The sequence below is a fragment of the Triticum aestivum genome, chromosome 7D, assembly GCF_018294505.1.
Source record: "Triticum aestivum cultivar Chinese Spring chromosome 7D, IWGSC CS RefSeq v2.1, whole genome shotgun sequence".
NCBI lineage: Eukaryota > Viridiplantae > Streptophyta > Magnoliopsida > Poales > Poaceae > Triticum > Triticum aestivum.
Window position 1 is genome coordinate 53,627,390 of NC_057814.1, and position 14,047 is coordinate 53,641,436.

At 45.4% G+C, this 14,047-nt stretch overlaps 1 protein-coding gene across 1 annotated transcript; it reads left to right on the top strand.

Annotated features, from left to right (window-relative positions):
• Window positions 1-224: 224 nt before the first annotated feature.
• Window positions 225-2,327, top strand: LOC123170527 (alpha carbonic anhydrase 7-like). Its single transcript, XM_044588382.1, has 4 exons — window positions 225-803; window positions 1,143-1,310; window positions 1,739-1,792; window positions 2,121-2,327. The coding sequence occupies exons 1-4, from the start codon at window positions 282-284 to the stop codon at window positions 2,205-2,207; spliced, it is 831 nt and encodes a 276-aa protein (XP_044444317.1). The 5' UTR covers window positions 225-281; the 3' UTR covers window positions 2,208-2,327.
• The last annotated feature ends 11,720 nt before the right edge of the window (window positions 2,328-14,047 follow it).

Genomic DNA, 14,047 nt, shown 5'->3' on the forward strand with positions numbered 1-14,047 from the left:
CGTGTAACGGAATGGGACGACGCCGGCGAAGTTTACTTCCGTTGTGTTGTCTGCGTCAGTACTGTATAAGCCGTCGCAAGTTGACACGAAGGCTTGAAATGTTCCAACCTAACTCACGCGGTCGTGTCAGACGGCCATGACCCATGACATTCTCTCTTCTTCTCCACTATATATATACCCCACCAGCTCTGTCCCCGGTTCAACACACACAAGAGGAACTGGCCGACACCCGACCCACCACCAACGCACGCCGGGCACACCGAGACCAGGAGAGAGACAACATGCGTCCATCACGGGGTCTTCGCCTCGCCGTGCTTCTCCTCCTCTTCTCGGCCTCCGTCCTCCTCCCGGCAGCCAGAGCCCAGGAGGAGACCGAGGAGGAGGAGGAGTTCAGCTACTTGCTGGACGCAGAGAACGGGCCGGTGCACTGGGGCGACATCAAGGAGGAGTGGTCCGCATGCGGCAAGGGCAACATGCAGTCGCCCATCGACCTCGCCAGCCCACGCGTCTCCCTCGTGCGCGGCCTCGGCTACCTCAACCACTCCTACGTCCCAGCAAACGCCACCATCGTCAACCGCGGCCATGACATCATGGTCAAGTTCGAGGGCGACGCCGGGAGCGTCTCCATCGCCGGCACGCCCTACTTCCTCCGGCAGCTGCACTGGCACTCCCCCACCGAGCACAGCATAAATGGCCGCAGATACGACATGGAGCTTCACATGTTCCACGAGAGCGCCCAGGGCAAGGCCGCCGTCATCGGCGTTTTCTATGAGGTCGGCGCCCACGACGCCTTCCTGCACAAGGTGCCTCTCTTTTCTTTCTTGCATCCTGTCTTTAGTTAACCAACCAACGAAGCAGGCTTAGTTAAGCTTGATGATTAACTAAAGCCAACATGGCAACATGGTATGCAGAGGACGGGTGTAATACTTAAACCTTGTAAGTAATAAAACGTGTAATACTTAAACCTTGTAAGGAATAAAACGCTCCATTTCGGAAAAAACACGGCAACATGGGACTTATGCATTAATTAACGGCAACATGCAAAGCTGCATGATACAACTAACGGCATCATCAACCTGCATGATGCAAGTAATAATTTGCACGCCATGCATGGGGCTAACTCTCATCTTGTACGAACGCAGCTGGAGCCTTATCTGGAGATGATAGCGGATCGCAAGGACAGGGAGGAGAAGATGGGCATGATGGATCCCAGGGACGCTAGAGGCAAGGCCAGCGTGTACTACCGCTATCTGGGCTCCCTCACCACCCCACCCTGCACAGAAGGGGTCATCTGGACCATCATCAAGAGGGTACGTTCCGTTTAATCCATTCACCGTCATGCATCACCTTGCATCAAACACACTACTCCCTCTGTTCCATAATATAAGACGTTTTTAACGTAACGGAGGGACTACCAAGTAACAACTATCAGTAAAATATTGCATTTCTAGACCATCACATGACGCACAACTTGCAACTTTCAAATAAAAGAATTTTGTGAAACTTAGCAGTTGGCAGGGAGCTGCCAGTTCGATCTATGTACAGATCCTTTAATTTGTTAGCACAAGGAATCTTCCCATCGTCTTTCCTTCACTTTTGATTGATGGGAATTTAGATGTGTGCACAAGTCGTATTATACGCCATGCATTGAATGGTTGGTGAATAATGATGGAATTGTTATATATATATTTTATGTTACTGAAATTTTTTCTTTTTCTCTATCTGGTTGAATTTGCAGGTCCGCACTGTGTCGAGGCACCAGCTGGAGCTTCTCCGGGAGGCTGTTCACGACGTAGGTTTTCTTTTTCCACTCCCATTTCTCTAATCGTTTTCAAGAAAGTTAAGTCTTCTATTCTCTTGGTGCATTCAACTCTTGTCCTACGCATAGCTTTGGTCTTATATGACTTTGCTATTTGACGGCGTGTTTTTAGTGTGCGTGTGTTAGTGTTGGTTGTGTGCATTCTATCTATGCAGAGGCCAGGTGTGCTCGTTATGTTTCTATTCTTTTGATGCTTCATTTTGGCTCAAATAAAATCACCCTTTGTTGAAAAATTCACCTCTTGTCCTTCAGCACTTTCCAGAATTTTTTTGGACTGATTTCCCTTCAACCCTACATGCAGGACATGGAGAAGAATGCGAGGCCGCGTCAGGAGGTGAACAGCAGATATATCAGCATGTTCCGTCCTTTTGAGCAGAATAGACATTGATTACTAATGTTGATCCTCTGCCTAATTTGATTGGTGCTTCAGCTATTTTTTGTGTACATGGTTATATGGTTTTTGTACGTAGGTCTTTCCATCCACTTTGATGCCTTGTATATGGTTACGGAATAATAAAGGAACACGACCAGTTCATGTCCATGCATATCTTGATGTTGCAATCCTGGGATCTACCAGATCATCGACATGATTATTGCCACTGCCATTTGAAATGAAAAAACTAGCAAGGCCTTGATTATGGTTGAGTAGTACCTGCGAATGAAATAAGGTCATCCATGGCTAATTCTTGTGTCACCCATATTCGTCGTAGCCAAAATAGCCGTGAGTCACTTTATGGCTAATTTTGGCAGCACACAACTTAGTGTTGTTTAGCTTTGGCTTCAGTCCAAAGAACGTCTAGACTTTTTTTTTGACAAACCTCTCCCACTTTATACTCATGATTGTAATCCCTAAATTTTGAGTAACACGGATTATTTCGCAAAAAAAGGCCATCCATCTGGTGGTGTCCCATTGAAGAATCATGCAAGGAATAGTCGACGCCTGAGAGGATTATCCTGTTGCAACCGTTGCTACAGCTCAAGAAACGCTAAGTTTGAATATTACCAACATGATATTGATTCCTGTATCTTTGGCTATTTGTTTTTGTAATGATCAGGTACTCAAGTTGACTATGGATCTTAATATAAACGGAGTACTCAACAGGTGAAGGGTGTCCACCTCACCTGTCGCTATCCCTGGTACGATGATGACCAGAGATAAGACTTGTGTGCCATGTGCCATTGACGCCGGCATGAATTAATTCAACTTTCTCAACAGTTCAATCTCGTAGAAAAGAAAACATAAGAGGTGAGCATCCAATGCAATTACTGACTGCCCTTTTCAAATCAGCAGTTGCTAATTTTGGGTTTTAAATGAACACTAGACAAACACATGGTCCAGAACTTTCTCATTCCGGGGGTTGGTGACTGACAGATTGAAAGACCTGCCTAGCTAGGGTAATCAGTTATGCAGAATGACTTTTAGTGAGACAATTGTGCGTATTATTCGTCTATGGGCGTTTATATATGGTTGAAAAGTACAAAAATGTTACTCCCTCCGTCACAATTTACACGGTGTGCTTCAACAATCTCTGGGCCAAGGTGATTAGCGATTGGACAGAGAAATAGTATCGGTGATTATATCATGGCGCCTCATTACTGCAGAAATTAATGTGTACACACATGCATGGAGTGCTTCCACCTCGCATACACACATGCATGCAGTTATTCCATCCCGCGTACACACCTTCATGAAGTGAAAATTGTGGGCTTGATTGCGGTTACCACGCACAAATTAAATGAGCATTAAACAAAATGCGCCTAAAATCCTTTCGGTGGTGGAAATGCATGAGAATTCAAGCGCGCCGTGTAAACTGTGACGGAGGGAATAGGTCAAACCAAATGCATTCCCGGAAAAGTGTGTTAAAATGAGTGTGAACGTGTGAACCGCAGGACCGAAAAACTGCCTCCCACGCGGCTCTAGCAGCCACACCGGAGTGTCCAGATCTTGCCACTGGGCAACCTCCCCTGTCTCGTCACCTCCCCTTGCGACGGCTGGAAGGCGTCGCTGGGCAAAACCCAGTCTGCGACAATGGCGGCGTGGCTGTTTTCCGTGGCGTGGTGGCATTGTATATGGAGGGGTTGCGAGCTATGACACAGGGGCTTCCGCCTTGGCATGGTGAGGCTGGCTCTCTCTGAGGCAGACATGCTGGCATCGTTGGCTGCTGCTGGCGGAGGTATGGAGGCGCAGAGGTGTGTGTGGCTTCGGCCCATGTGATGGGCAGGGGGCACTCTTGGCGGCTGATTTATGTGGCCATTGCCGCCAGATCCAATGCACAGCTGCCCCCCATGCACTAACTACACCACCGCCGGAGGTAGCCGATGGGCTGGTTTCGTCTCGGCTAGGTCTGCCGTAGTGCGCGAGTGATGTCCAAGATTTTGGTTACCAAATGGGGCATTTTTACCGAGGGTGACGGATAAATGCGGTTACCACGGTTACCACGAAATACCGAGTAAATTTCGAACGAAATTTTTTGAATTCAAAAATTTAATCACCAAAACTAAAAAATTTGAAATTTTGACAGTATCACCGCTATATTTATGGCATGTAAACAGTTTATAGCAATAGTAACTGGCCTTAAGTGACCCACAACACATATAACAATACAATGACCAATATAGATGTACAATACTCATAAACCATCAGAATAGCAGTCCAAGTGTCCAACAATATAGTTTCAGACTTTAGAGACTAAACTTAAGATTAGACACAGGAAGACACACATAGCAGTCCAACAACAAAAGAAGTGCAGCCAGTCCATATTACAGTCCCATAACAAAAGATCGTCGATTCGTTAATTACATACTACAAAGCATTGAGCAACAAACCAAATTGTCATTCAATTCCTTCTAGACTTGCAAGTCTCCTTCCTCGAATCTCAAAACGAATCAAGCTGCAAGTGAGCAAATTAAATGTCATGTTGTTAGCAAACAAATTTGTTTATATTATCATGTCTTCGAATTTGTTGACAATATATAATAAATAGATGGATGGCATGAGATAGCAGCAAGCAAATAAAATTTTGGGTGTTAGCAAGCAAATATGGATGTATGTCATGATATGGAAGCAAATAGATAATTTTTCGGGTGGCAGCAAGCAAACAGACAAGGTTAGCACTTCATTATTACCTTCCTCTTCCTCCTTTTCCTTGTAGACTTCCGCAAAGGTTCATTGCTTTCACGAGGCAGCACGTCATTGTTACCTACAAAAATTACAAGTTAGCACTTGAACAACATAAATTCATACAATGTTAATATAAACTAAAGGGCTTTGACCTTCATCATCCTCTCCATCATCTACATCCTCTTCCTCCTCTTCCTCCTCTTCCTCCTCACTTGGAGGCATCCCACTTCCTCTAGATATCTTTTGTCCCACCACCTCCAAGACAACCGGACAATCACCATCACCATCACTATCACCATCATATTTATCCTCATCTTGAATGGAATCGCTTGTTGAGTTGCCCAACCAATCCATGATTTCGTTATTACAATCATAGAGAGTGGTATTCATCAACAACGCACAAGTATCAACCTCTTTCTCTTTTGGCTCACCAAGAATTAGTCGGATTCGCAGCCCAAGGTTGTAGTGGCAAAAAACCATCTTGTGCAACTTTTCAAAACCAAGACGGTTCCTCACTAGTGTATGCACTAAAGCGTATGTGCTCCAATTCCGCTCACAGCCACTTGAAGAGGTGCATTGAGAGACAATACGAATAGCATACTTTTGAAGCACCGGTGTGGTTCCTCCAAATGTTATCCACCACTCAGTTGGGGACACCTTTTCAGCTGCATTACGAGGGTACATGCCTTCGAAAGCCCCTCTTGTATTGACATAAGAGTGAACTTCAGGAATCATAGCAATGAACTCTGAAGGACTAGCCAACTTCTTAAGTGCTGCATTGAGTGCATTCACGTGTGATAGACTTTTTCAAAAGTTATACTTGTAGTGACTTGCCGGGTCTAGAACACCGGCTATAGAATGGAATGATAGCATGGCAGCAAGAATTAGTTTGCAACGACCATTAAAGGATAGCAACAATAAGAATAATTAGCATTTTACCAACAATAACAATTCTATGGCAGCAAGAATTATTACCTGCAACCATCAATGTGTTTTTGTATAAATGGTCAACCCTTTTGTCGACCACCTTTAGGTACTTGTTTTGGTCTAGAGAATCATGACAAAACAAAGAACTCAACTGATGCCTAGAATGCATCATCTTTGTCATAAAGCCAGAAAGTGACCCAAGCTTCTGTGAATCAGCATATCTAAGTATGCTATATATTGGGCCAATTAAATCTAGCACCCACTTCACGCTATTCCACCAGGTCCTACTTATCAAACAATCATATGTGTAGTCATAATCAACCTCGGAACTCCATGAGCTATTTTTCCACTCTGGAGATGTCATCCACACTTGGAATTTCTCTTGCTTATCCCAAAAGCTTTCTAGGAACATAAAGTTAGTTCCAAACCTTGTGGCATTCGGGCGCACCAACTCTCCACCTATGTGCTTCTGCATTTCAGCATGCAAAGTTGAATGATTGTACATGAATCTACAAATTCTCTTACAACTACTAACCACTTCATTAATCTCAGGAAAGCATCCCATCTCCTTCAACATGAGGTTAATGGTGTGAGCCGCACATGGCTGCCATGTGATGTGTGGGAAATCTGCAACAAGGTCAAGACATGCTTTCTTGAAGTTAGAGTCATTGTCGGTCACAAGTTGGACAACATGTTGCTGCCCTATCTCTTCGATCACTTCTTTGATGTGCTCAAACACAAACTGTGAATTTTGCATGTGTCCGGTGGCATTAACAGATTTGTGGAAATACATACGCCCATTGGAGAACACCATAAAGTTTATGATGCTCATCCGTGAAGGGCCAGTCCACGAATCTGACATGATAGTAACACCATATGTGGGCCAATCATCTTTGAACTTGGCCACATACTGCTGCAACTCTTCATAATTGCTATTTAAATAAACTCCATCAATATCTATCCCTTTAGGGGCAGGCACCCCTTTGCCAAGGTCTTGAGTCAATTTTATTGCTCCTACGAAGTACGGACAATTGGCTTTGTGCCCAGGGATGTCATTAGCGTGAAACCATTTTGCCCAAGCCTTCCCAATCCTGGATTCATATTCCACCTTGCTAATACACGCCTCCATTGTCTGCTGTGGCCTAGTCTTGCTATATGCCAAGTCAACGTCAAAAAAGTCTTTGACACCACTTGAGCTGCTCCCTACACTTCCTTTAACAGCACTGGTTCTCCCATGATCTTCACGTAACAAATTTCGTAGGGTCTGCTGGAGTACCTCATCATCTTCATCTTCACAATCGATATGTATTGCTGCACCTTGATTGTTCATATGATTGACCTCAGCTACCACTCTTTTCTTTCCTTCTTTGGAAGTCCTTCTCCGGGCCTCTCCCTCTGGAATGGCTTTCCGAAAAATGGCAACTACCTGATGAGGTGCATTCATGCAAGAGAAGACATGAGGGCCCAGTCCAGCTATATGCTGCTTGAATCGGGTTGAACCCCCACCATGTCTAACTAAACCACAATATCCACACTCCCATGCTTGTCCTTCCAATGATTTCCCATGACACCATATGTTTGTTATATCATTTGCATTACCTGAAATAAAAATACAGAAGCATATGTAATTATGTTGCATTTAATTTGGATAACATTTGACTACGACGACTTCTATAAAAAAAGTATACCTACGATGGCGACTTCTACGGCTGCGTGCGATCAATGTGTAAATTTGCATTGCCTTGCTGGAATGGCCACACTAATTGCTGATTAAGCTTCTGAAATTACACAGCTTAGTTGCATCTCTTGGATCTGTTTAAGCTTTCAGTTAACTAGGCCAAGTGAAGTGTGTAACCTGCTGCACATTACTGTTGGAAATATGCCCTAGAGGCAATAATAAATGGTTATTATTATATTTCTTTGTTCGTGATAATTGTCTATTGTTCATGCTATAATTGTATTGTCCGGAAATCGTAATACATGTGTGAATACATAGACCACAAAGTGTCCCTAGTAAGCCTCTAGTTGACTAGCTCGTTGATCAACAGATAGTCATGGTTTCCTGACTATGGACATTGGATGTCATTGATAACGGCATCACATCATTAGGAGAATGATGTGATGGACAAGACCCAATCCTAAGCATAGCATAAAAGATCGTGTAGTTTCGTTTGCTAGAGCTTTTCCAATGTCAAGTATCTTTTCCTTAGACCATGAGATCGTGCAACTCCCGGATACCGTAGGAGTGCTTTGGGTGTGCCAAACGTCACAACGTAACTGGGTGACTATAAAGGTGCACTACGGGTATCTCCGAAAGTGTCTGTTGGGTTGGCACGGATCGAGACTGGGATTTGTCACTCCGTGTGACGGAGAGGTATCTCTGGGCCCACTCGGTAATGCATCATCATAATGAGCTCAATGTGACTAAGGCGTTAGTCACGGGATCATGCATTGCGGTACGAGTAAAGAGACTTGCCGGTAACGAGATTGAACAAGGTATTGGGATACCGACGATCGAATCTCGGGCAAGTAACATACCGATTGACAAAGGGAATTGCATACGGATTGATTGAATCCTCGACACCGTGGTTCATCCGATGAGATCATCGTGGAACATGTGGGAGCCAACATGGGTATCCAGATCCCGCTGTTGGTTATTGACCGGAGAGGCGTCTCGGTCATGTCTGCATGTCTCCCGAACCCGTAGGGTCTACACACTTAAGGTTCGGTGACGCTAGGGTTGTAGAGATATATGTATGCGGAAACCCGAAAGTTGTTCGGAGTCCCGGATGAGATCCCGGACGTCACGAGAAGTTCCGGAATGGTCCGGAGGTGAAGAATTATATATAGGAAGTCCAGTTTCGGCCACCGGGAAAGTTTCGGGGGTTACCGGTATTGTACCGGGACCACCGGAAGGGTCCCGGGGGTCCACCGGGTGGGGCCACCTATCCCGGAGGGCCCCGTGGGCTGAAAGTGGAAGGGAACCAGCCCTTAGTGGGCTGGGGCGCCCCCCTTGGGCCTCCCCCCATGCGCCTAGGGTTGGGAACCCTAGGGGGGAGTTCCCCCTTGCCTTGGGGGGCAAGGCAACCCCTTCCCCCCTTGTGGCCGCCGCCCCCCCTTGAGATCTCATCTCTTGGGGCCGGCGCCCCCCCAGGGGGCCTATATAAAGGGGGGGAGGGAGGGCAGCACACAACAGCCTTGGGCGCCTCCCTCCTCCCCTGCAACACCTCTCTCTCTCTCGCAGAAGCTCGGCGAAGCCCTGCCGAGAACCGCTACATCCACCACCACGCCGTCGTGCTGTTGGATCTCCATCAACCTCTCCTTCCCCTTGCTGGATCAAGAAGGAGGAGACGTCGCTGCACCGTACGTGTGTTGAACGCGGAGGTGCCGTCCGTTCGGCACTCGGTCATCGGTGATTTGGATCACGGCGAGTACGACTCCGTCATCCACGTTCATTGGAACGCTTCCGCTCGCGATCTACAAGGGTATGTAGATGCACTCCCTTCCCCTCGTTGCTAGTATACTCCATAGATGCATCTTGGTGAACGTAGGAAAATTTTAAAATTATGCTACGATTCCCAACAGTGGCATCATGAGCCAGGCCTATGCGTAGTTACTATGCACGAGTAGAACACAAAGCAGTTGTGGGCGTTGAGTTTGCCAATTCTTCTTGCCGCTACTAGTCGTTTCTTGTTTCGGCGGCATTGTAGGATGAAGCGGCCCGGACCGACCTTACACGTACGCTTACGTGAGACAGGTTCCACCGACTGACATGCACTAGTTGCATAAGGTGGCTAGCGGGTGTCTGTCTCTCCTACTTTAGTCGGAACGGATTCGATGAAAAGGGTCCTTATGAAGGGTAAATAGAAATTGGCAAATCACGTTGTGGTCATACGTAGGTAAGAAAACGTTCTTGCTAGAAACCTACAAACCACGTAAAAACTTGCAACAACAATTAGAGGACGTCTAACTTGTTTTTGCAGCAAGTGCTATGTGATGTGATATGGCCAGAAGATGTGATGAATGATATATGTGATGTATGAGATTGATCATATTCTTGTAATAGGAATCACGACTTGCATGTCGATGAGTATGACAACCGGCAGGAGCCATAGGAGTTGTCTTTATTATTTTGCATGACCTGCGTGTCATTGAATAACGCCATGTAATTTACTTTACTTTGTTGCTAAACGCGTTAGCCATAAAGTAGAAGTAATCGTTGGCGTGACGACTTCATGAAGACACAATGATGGAGATCATGATGATGGAGATCATGGTGTCATGCCGGTGACGAAGATGATCATGGTGCCCCGAAGATGGAGATCAAAGGAGCATGATGATATTGGCCATATCATGTCACTATTTGATTGCATGTGATGTTTATCATGTTTTTGCATCTTATTTGCTTAGAACGACGGTAGTAAGTAAGATGATCCCTTATAATAATTTCAAGAAAGTGTTCACCCTAACTGTGCACCGTTGCGAAGGTTCGTTGTTTCGAAGCACCACGTGATGATCGGGTGTGATAGATTCTAACGTTCGAATACAACGGGTGTTGACGAGCCTAGCATGTACAGACATGGCCTCGGAACACACGCAATACACTTAGGTTGACTTGACGAGCCTAGCATGTACAGACATGGCCTCGGAACACGGAGGACCGAAAGGTCGAGCATGAGTCGTATAGAAGATACGATCAACATGGAGATGTTCACCGATCTTGACTAGTCCGTCTCACGTGATGATCGGACACGGCCTAGTTGAACTCGGATCATGTTTCACTTAGATGACTAGAGGGATGTCTATCTGAGTGGGAGTTCATTAAATAATTTGATTATATGAACTTAATTATCATGAACTTAGTCTAAAATCTTTACACTATGTCTTGTAGATCAAATGGCCAACGTTGTCCTCAATTTCAACGCGTTCCTAGAGAAAACCAAGCTGAAAGATGATGGCAGCAACTATACGGACTGGGTCCGGAACCTGAGGATCATCCTCATAGTAGCCAAGAAAGATTATGTCTTAGAAGCACCGCTAGGTGAAGCACCAATCCCAGAGAACCAAGACGTTATGAACGCTTGGCAGCAGCGTGCTGATGATTACTCCCTCGTTCAGTGCGGCATGCTTTACAGCTTAGAACCGGGTCTCCAAAAGCGTTTTGAGAAACATGGAGCATATGAGATGTTCGAGGAGCTGAAACTGGTTTTTCAAGCTCATGCCCGGGTCGAGAGATATGAAGTCTCCGACAAGTTCTTCAGCTGTAAAATGGAGGAGAACAGTTCTGTTAGTGAGCACATACTCAGAATGTCTGGGTTGCACAACCGCTTGTCTCAGCTGGGAGTTAATCTCCCGGATGACGCGGTCATTGACAGAATCCTCCAGTCGCTTCCACCAAGCTACAAGAGCTTTGTGATGAACTACAATATGCAGGGGATGGAAAAGACCATTCCCGAGGTATATTCAATGCTGAAATCAGCGGAGGTGGAGATCAGAAAAGAACATCAAGTGTTGATGGTGAATAAAACCACTAAGTTCAAGAAGGGCAAGGGTAAGAAGAACTTCAAGAAGGACGGCAAGGGAGTTGCCGCGCCCGGTAAACCAGTTACTGGGAAGAAGTCAAAGAATGGACCCAAGCCCGAGACTGAGTGCTTTTATTGCAAGGGAAGTGGTCACTGGAAGCGGAACTGCCCCAAATATTTAGCGGACAAGAAGAAGGCCGGCAACACCCAAGGTATATGTGATATACAAGTAATTGATGTGTACCTTACCAGTACTCGTAGTAGCTCCTGGGTATTTGATACCGGTGCGGTTGCTCATATTTGTAACTCAAAGCAGGAACTACGGAATAAACGGAGACTGGCAAAGGACGAGGTGACGATGCGCGTCGGGAATGGTTCCAAGGTCGATGTGATCGCCGTCGGCACGCTACCTCTGCATCTACCCACGGGATTAGTTTTAAACCTCAATAATTGTTATTTAGTGCCAGCTTTGAGCATGAACATTGTATCTGGATCTCGTTTAATTCGAGATGGCTACTCATTTAAATCTGAGAATAATGGTTGTTCTATTTATTTGAGAGATATGTTTTATGGTCATGCCCCGCTGGTCAATGGTTTATTTTTGATGAATCTCGAACGTGATGTTACACATGTTCATAGTGTGAATACCAAAAGATGTAAAGTTGATAACGATAGTCCCACATACTTGTGGCACTGCCGCCTTGGTCACATTGGTGTCAAGCGCATGAAGAAGCTCCATGCAGATGGACTTTTGGAGTCTCTTGATTACGAATCATTTGACACGTGCGAACCATGCCTCATGGGTAAGATGACCAAGACTCCGTTCTCCGGAACAATGGAGCGAGCAACCAACTTATTGGAAATCATACATACCGATGTGTGCGGTCCAATGAGTGTTGAGGCTCGCGGAGGATATCGTTATGTTCTCACTCTCACTGATGATTTAAGTAGATATGGGTATGTCTACCTAATGAAACACAAGTCTGAAACCTTTGAAAAGTTCAAGGAATTTCAGAGTGAAGTTGAGAATCAACGTGACAGGAAAATAAAATTCTTACGATCAGATCGTGGTGGAGAATATTTAAGTCACGAATTTGGTACACACTTAAGGAAATGTGGAATAGTTTCACAACTCACGCCGCCTGGAACACCTCAGAGAAATGGTGTGTCCGAACGTCGTAATCGCACTCTATTGGATATGGTGCGATCTATGATGTCTCTTACCGATTTACCGCTCTCATTTTGGGGTTATGCTTTAGAGACTGCCGCATTCACTTTAAATAGGGCTCCGTCGAAATCCGTTGAGACGACACCGTATGAATTATGGTTTGGGAAGAAACCTAAGCTGTCGTTTCTAAAAGTTTGGGGATGCGATGCTTATGTCAAGAAACTTCAACCTGAAAAGCTCGAACCCAAATCGGAAAAATGCGTCTTCATAGGATACCCTAAGGAAACTATTGGGTATACCTTCTACCTCAGATCCGAAGGCAAGATCTTCGTTGCCAAGAACGGGTCCTTTCTAGAGAAGGAGTTTCTCTCGAAAGAATTGAGTGGGAGGAAAGTGGAACTTGATGAGGTGATAGTCACCCCTTCCGAACCGGAAAGTAGCGCAGCGCGGGAAAATGTTCCTGTGGTGCCTACACCGACTGGGGAGGAAGTTAATGATGATGATCATGAAGCTTCAGATCAAGTTACTGAACTTCGTAGGTCCACAAGGACACGTTCCGCACCAGAGTGGTACGGCAACCCTGTCCTGGAAATCATGTTGTTAGACAACGGTGAACCTTCGAACTATGAAGAAGCGATGGCGGGCCCGGATTCCGACAAATGGCTAGAAGCCATGAAATCCGAGATAGAATCCATGTATGAAAACAAAGTATGGACTTTGACTGACTTGCCCGATGAGCGGCGAGCCATAGAAAACAAATGGATCTTTAAGAAGAAGACGGACGCAGATGGTAATGTGACCATCTACAAAGCTCGACTTGTCGCTAAGGGTTATCGACAAGTTCAAGGGGTTGACTACGATGAGACTTTCTCACCCGTAGCGAAGCTGAAGTCCGTCCGAATCATGTTAGCAATTGCCGCATACTATGATTATGAGATATGGCAGATGGACGTCAAAACGGCATTCCTTAACGGCTTCCTTAAGGAAGAGTTGTATATGATGCAGCCGGAAGGTTTTGTCGATCCTAAGAATGCTAACAAAGTATGCAAGCTCCAACGCTCAATCTATGGGCTGGTGCAAGCATCTCGGAGTTGGAACATTCGCTTTGATGAGATGATCAAAGCGTTTGGGTTTACACAGACTTATGGAGAAGCCTGTGTTTACAAGAAAGTGAGTGGGAGCTCTGTAGCATTTCTCATATTATATGTGGATGACATACTATTGATGGGAAATGATATAGAATTCTTGGAAAGTATAAAGGCCTATTTGAATAAGTGTTTTTCAATGAAGGACCTTGGAGAAGCTGCTTATATATTAGGCATCAAGATCTATAGAGATAGATCAAGACGCCTCATTGGTCTTTCACAGAGTACATACCTTGACAAGATATTGAAGAAGTTCAATATGGATCAGTCCAAGAAGGGGTTCTTGCCTGTATTGCAAGGTGTGCAATTGAGCACGGCTCAATGCCCGACCACGGCAGAAGATAT

Excerpts from the sequence above, each read along its gene's own strand:
- LOC123170527 (XM_044588382.1), top strand. The coding sequence starts at position 282 with ATGCGTCCATCACGGGGTCTTCGCCTCGCCGTGCTTCTCCTCCTCTTC. Across the intron at positions 804-1,142 it reads ACGACGCCTTCCTGCACAAG|CTGGAGCCTTATCTGGAGAT; the intron begins GTGCCTCTCTTT and ends GTACGAACGCAG. Across the intron at positions 1,793-2,120 it reads TCCGGGAGGCTGTTCACGAC|GACATGGAGAAGAATGCGAG; the intron begins GTAGGTTTTCTT and ends CCCTACATGCAG.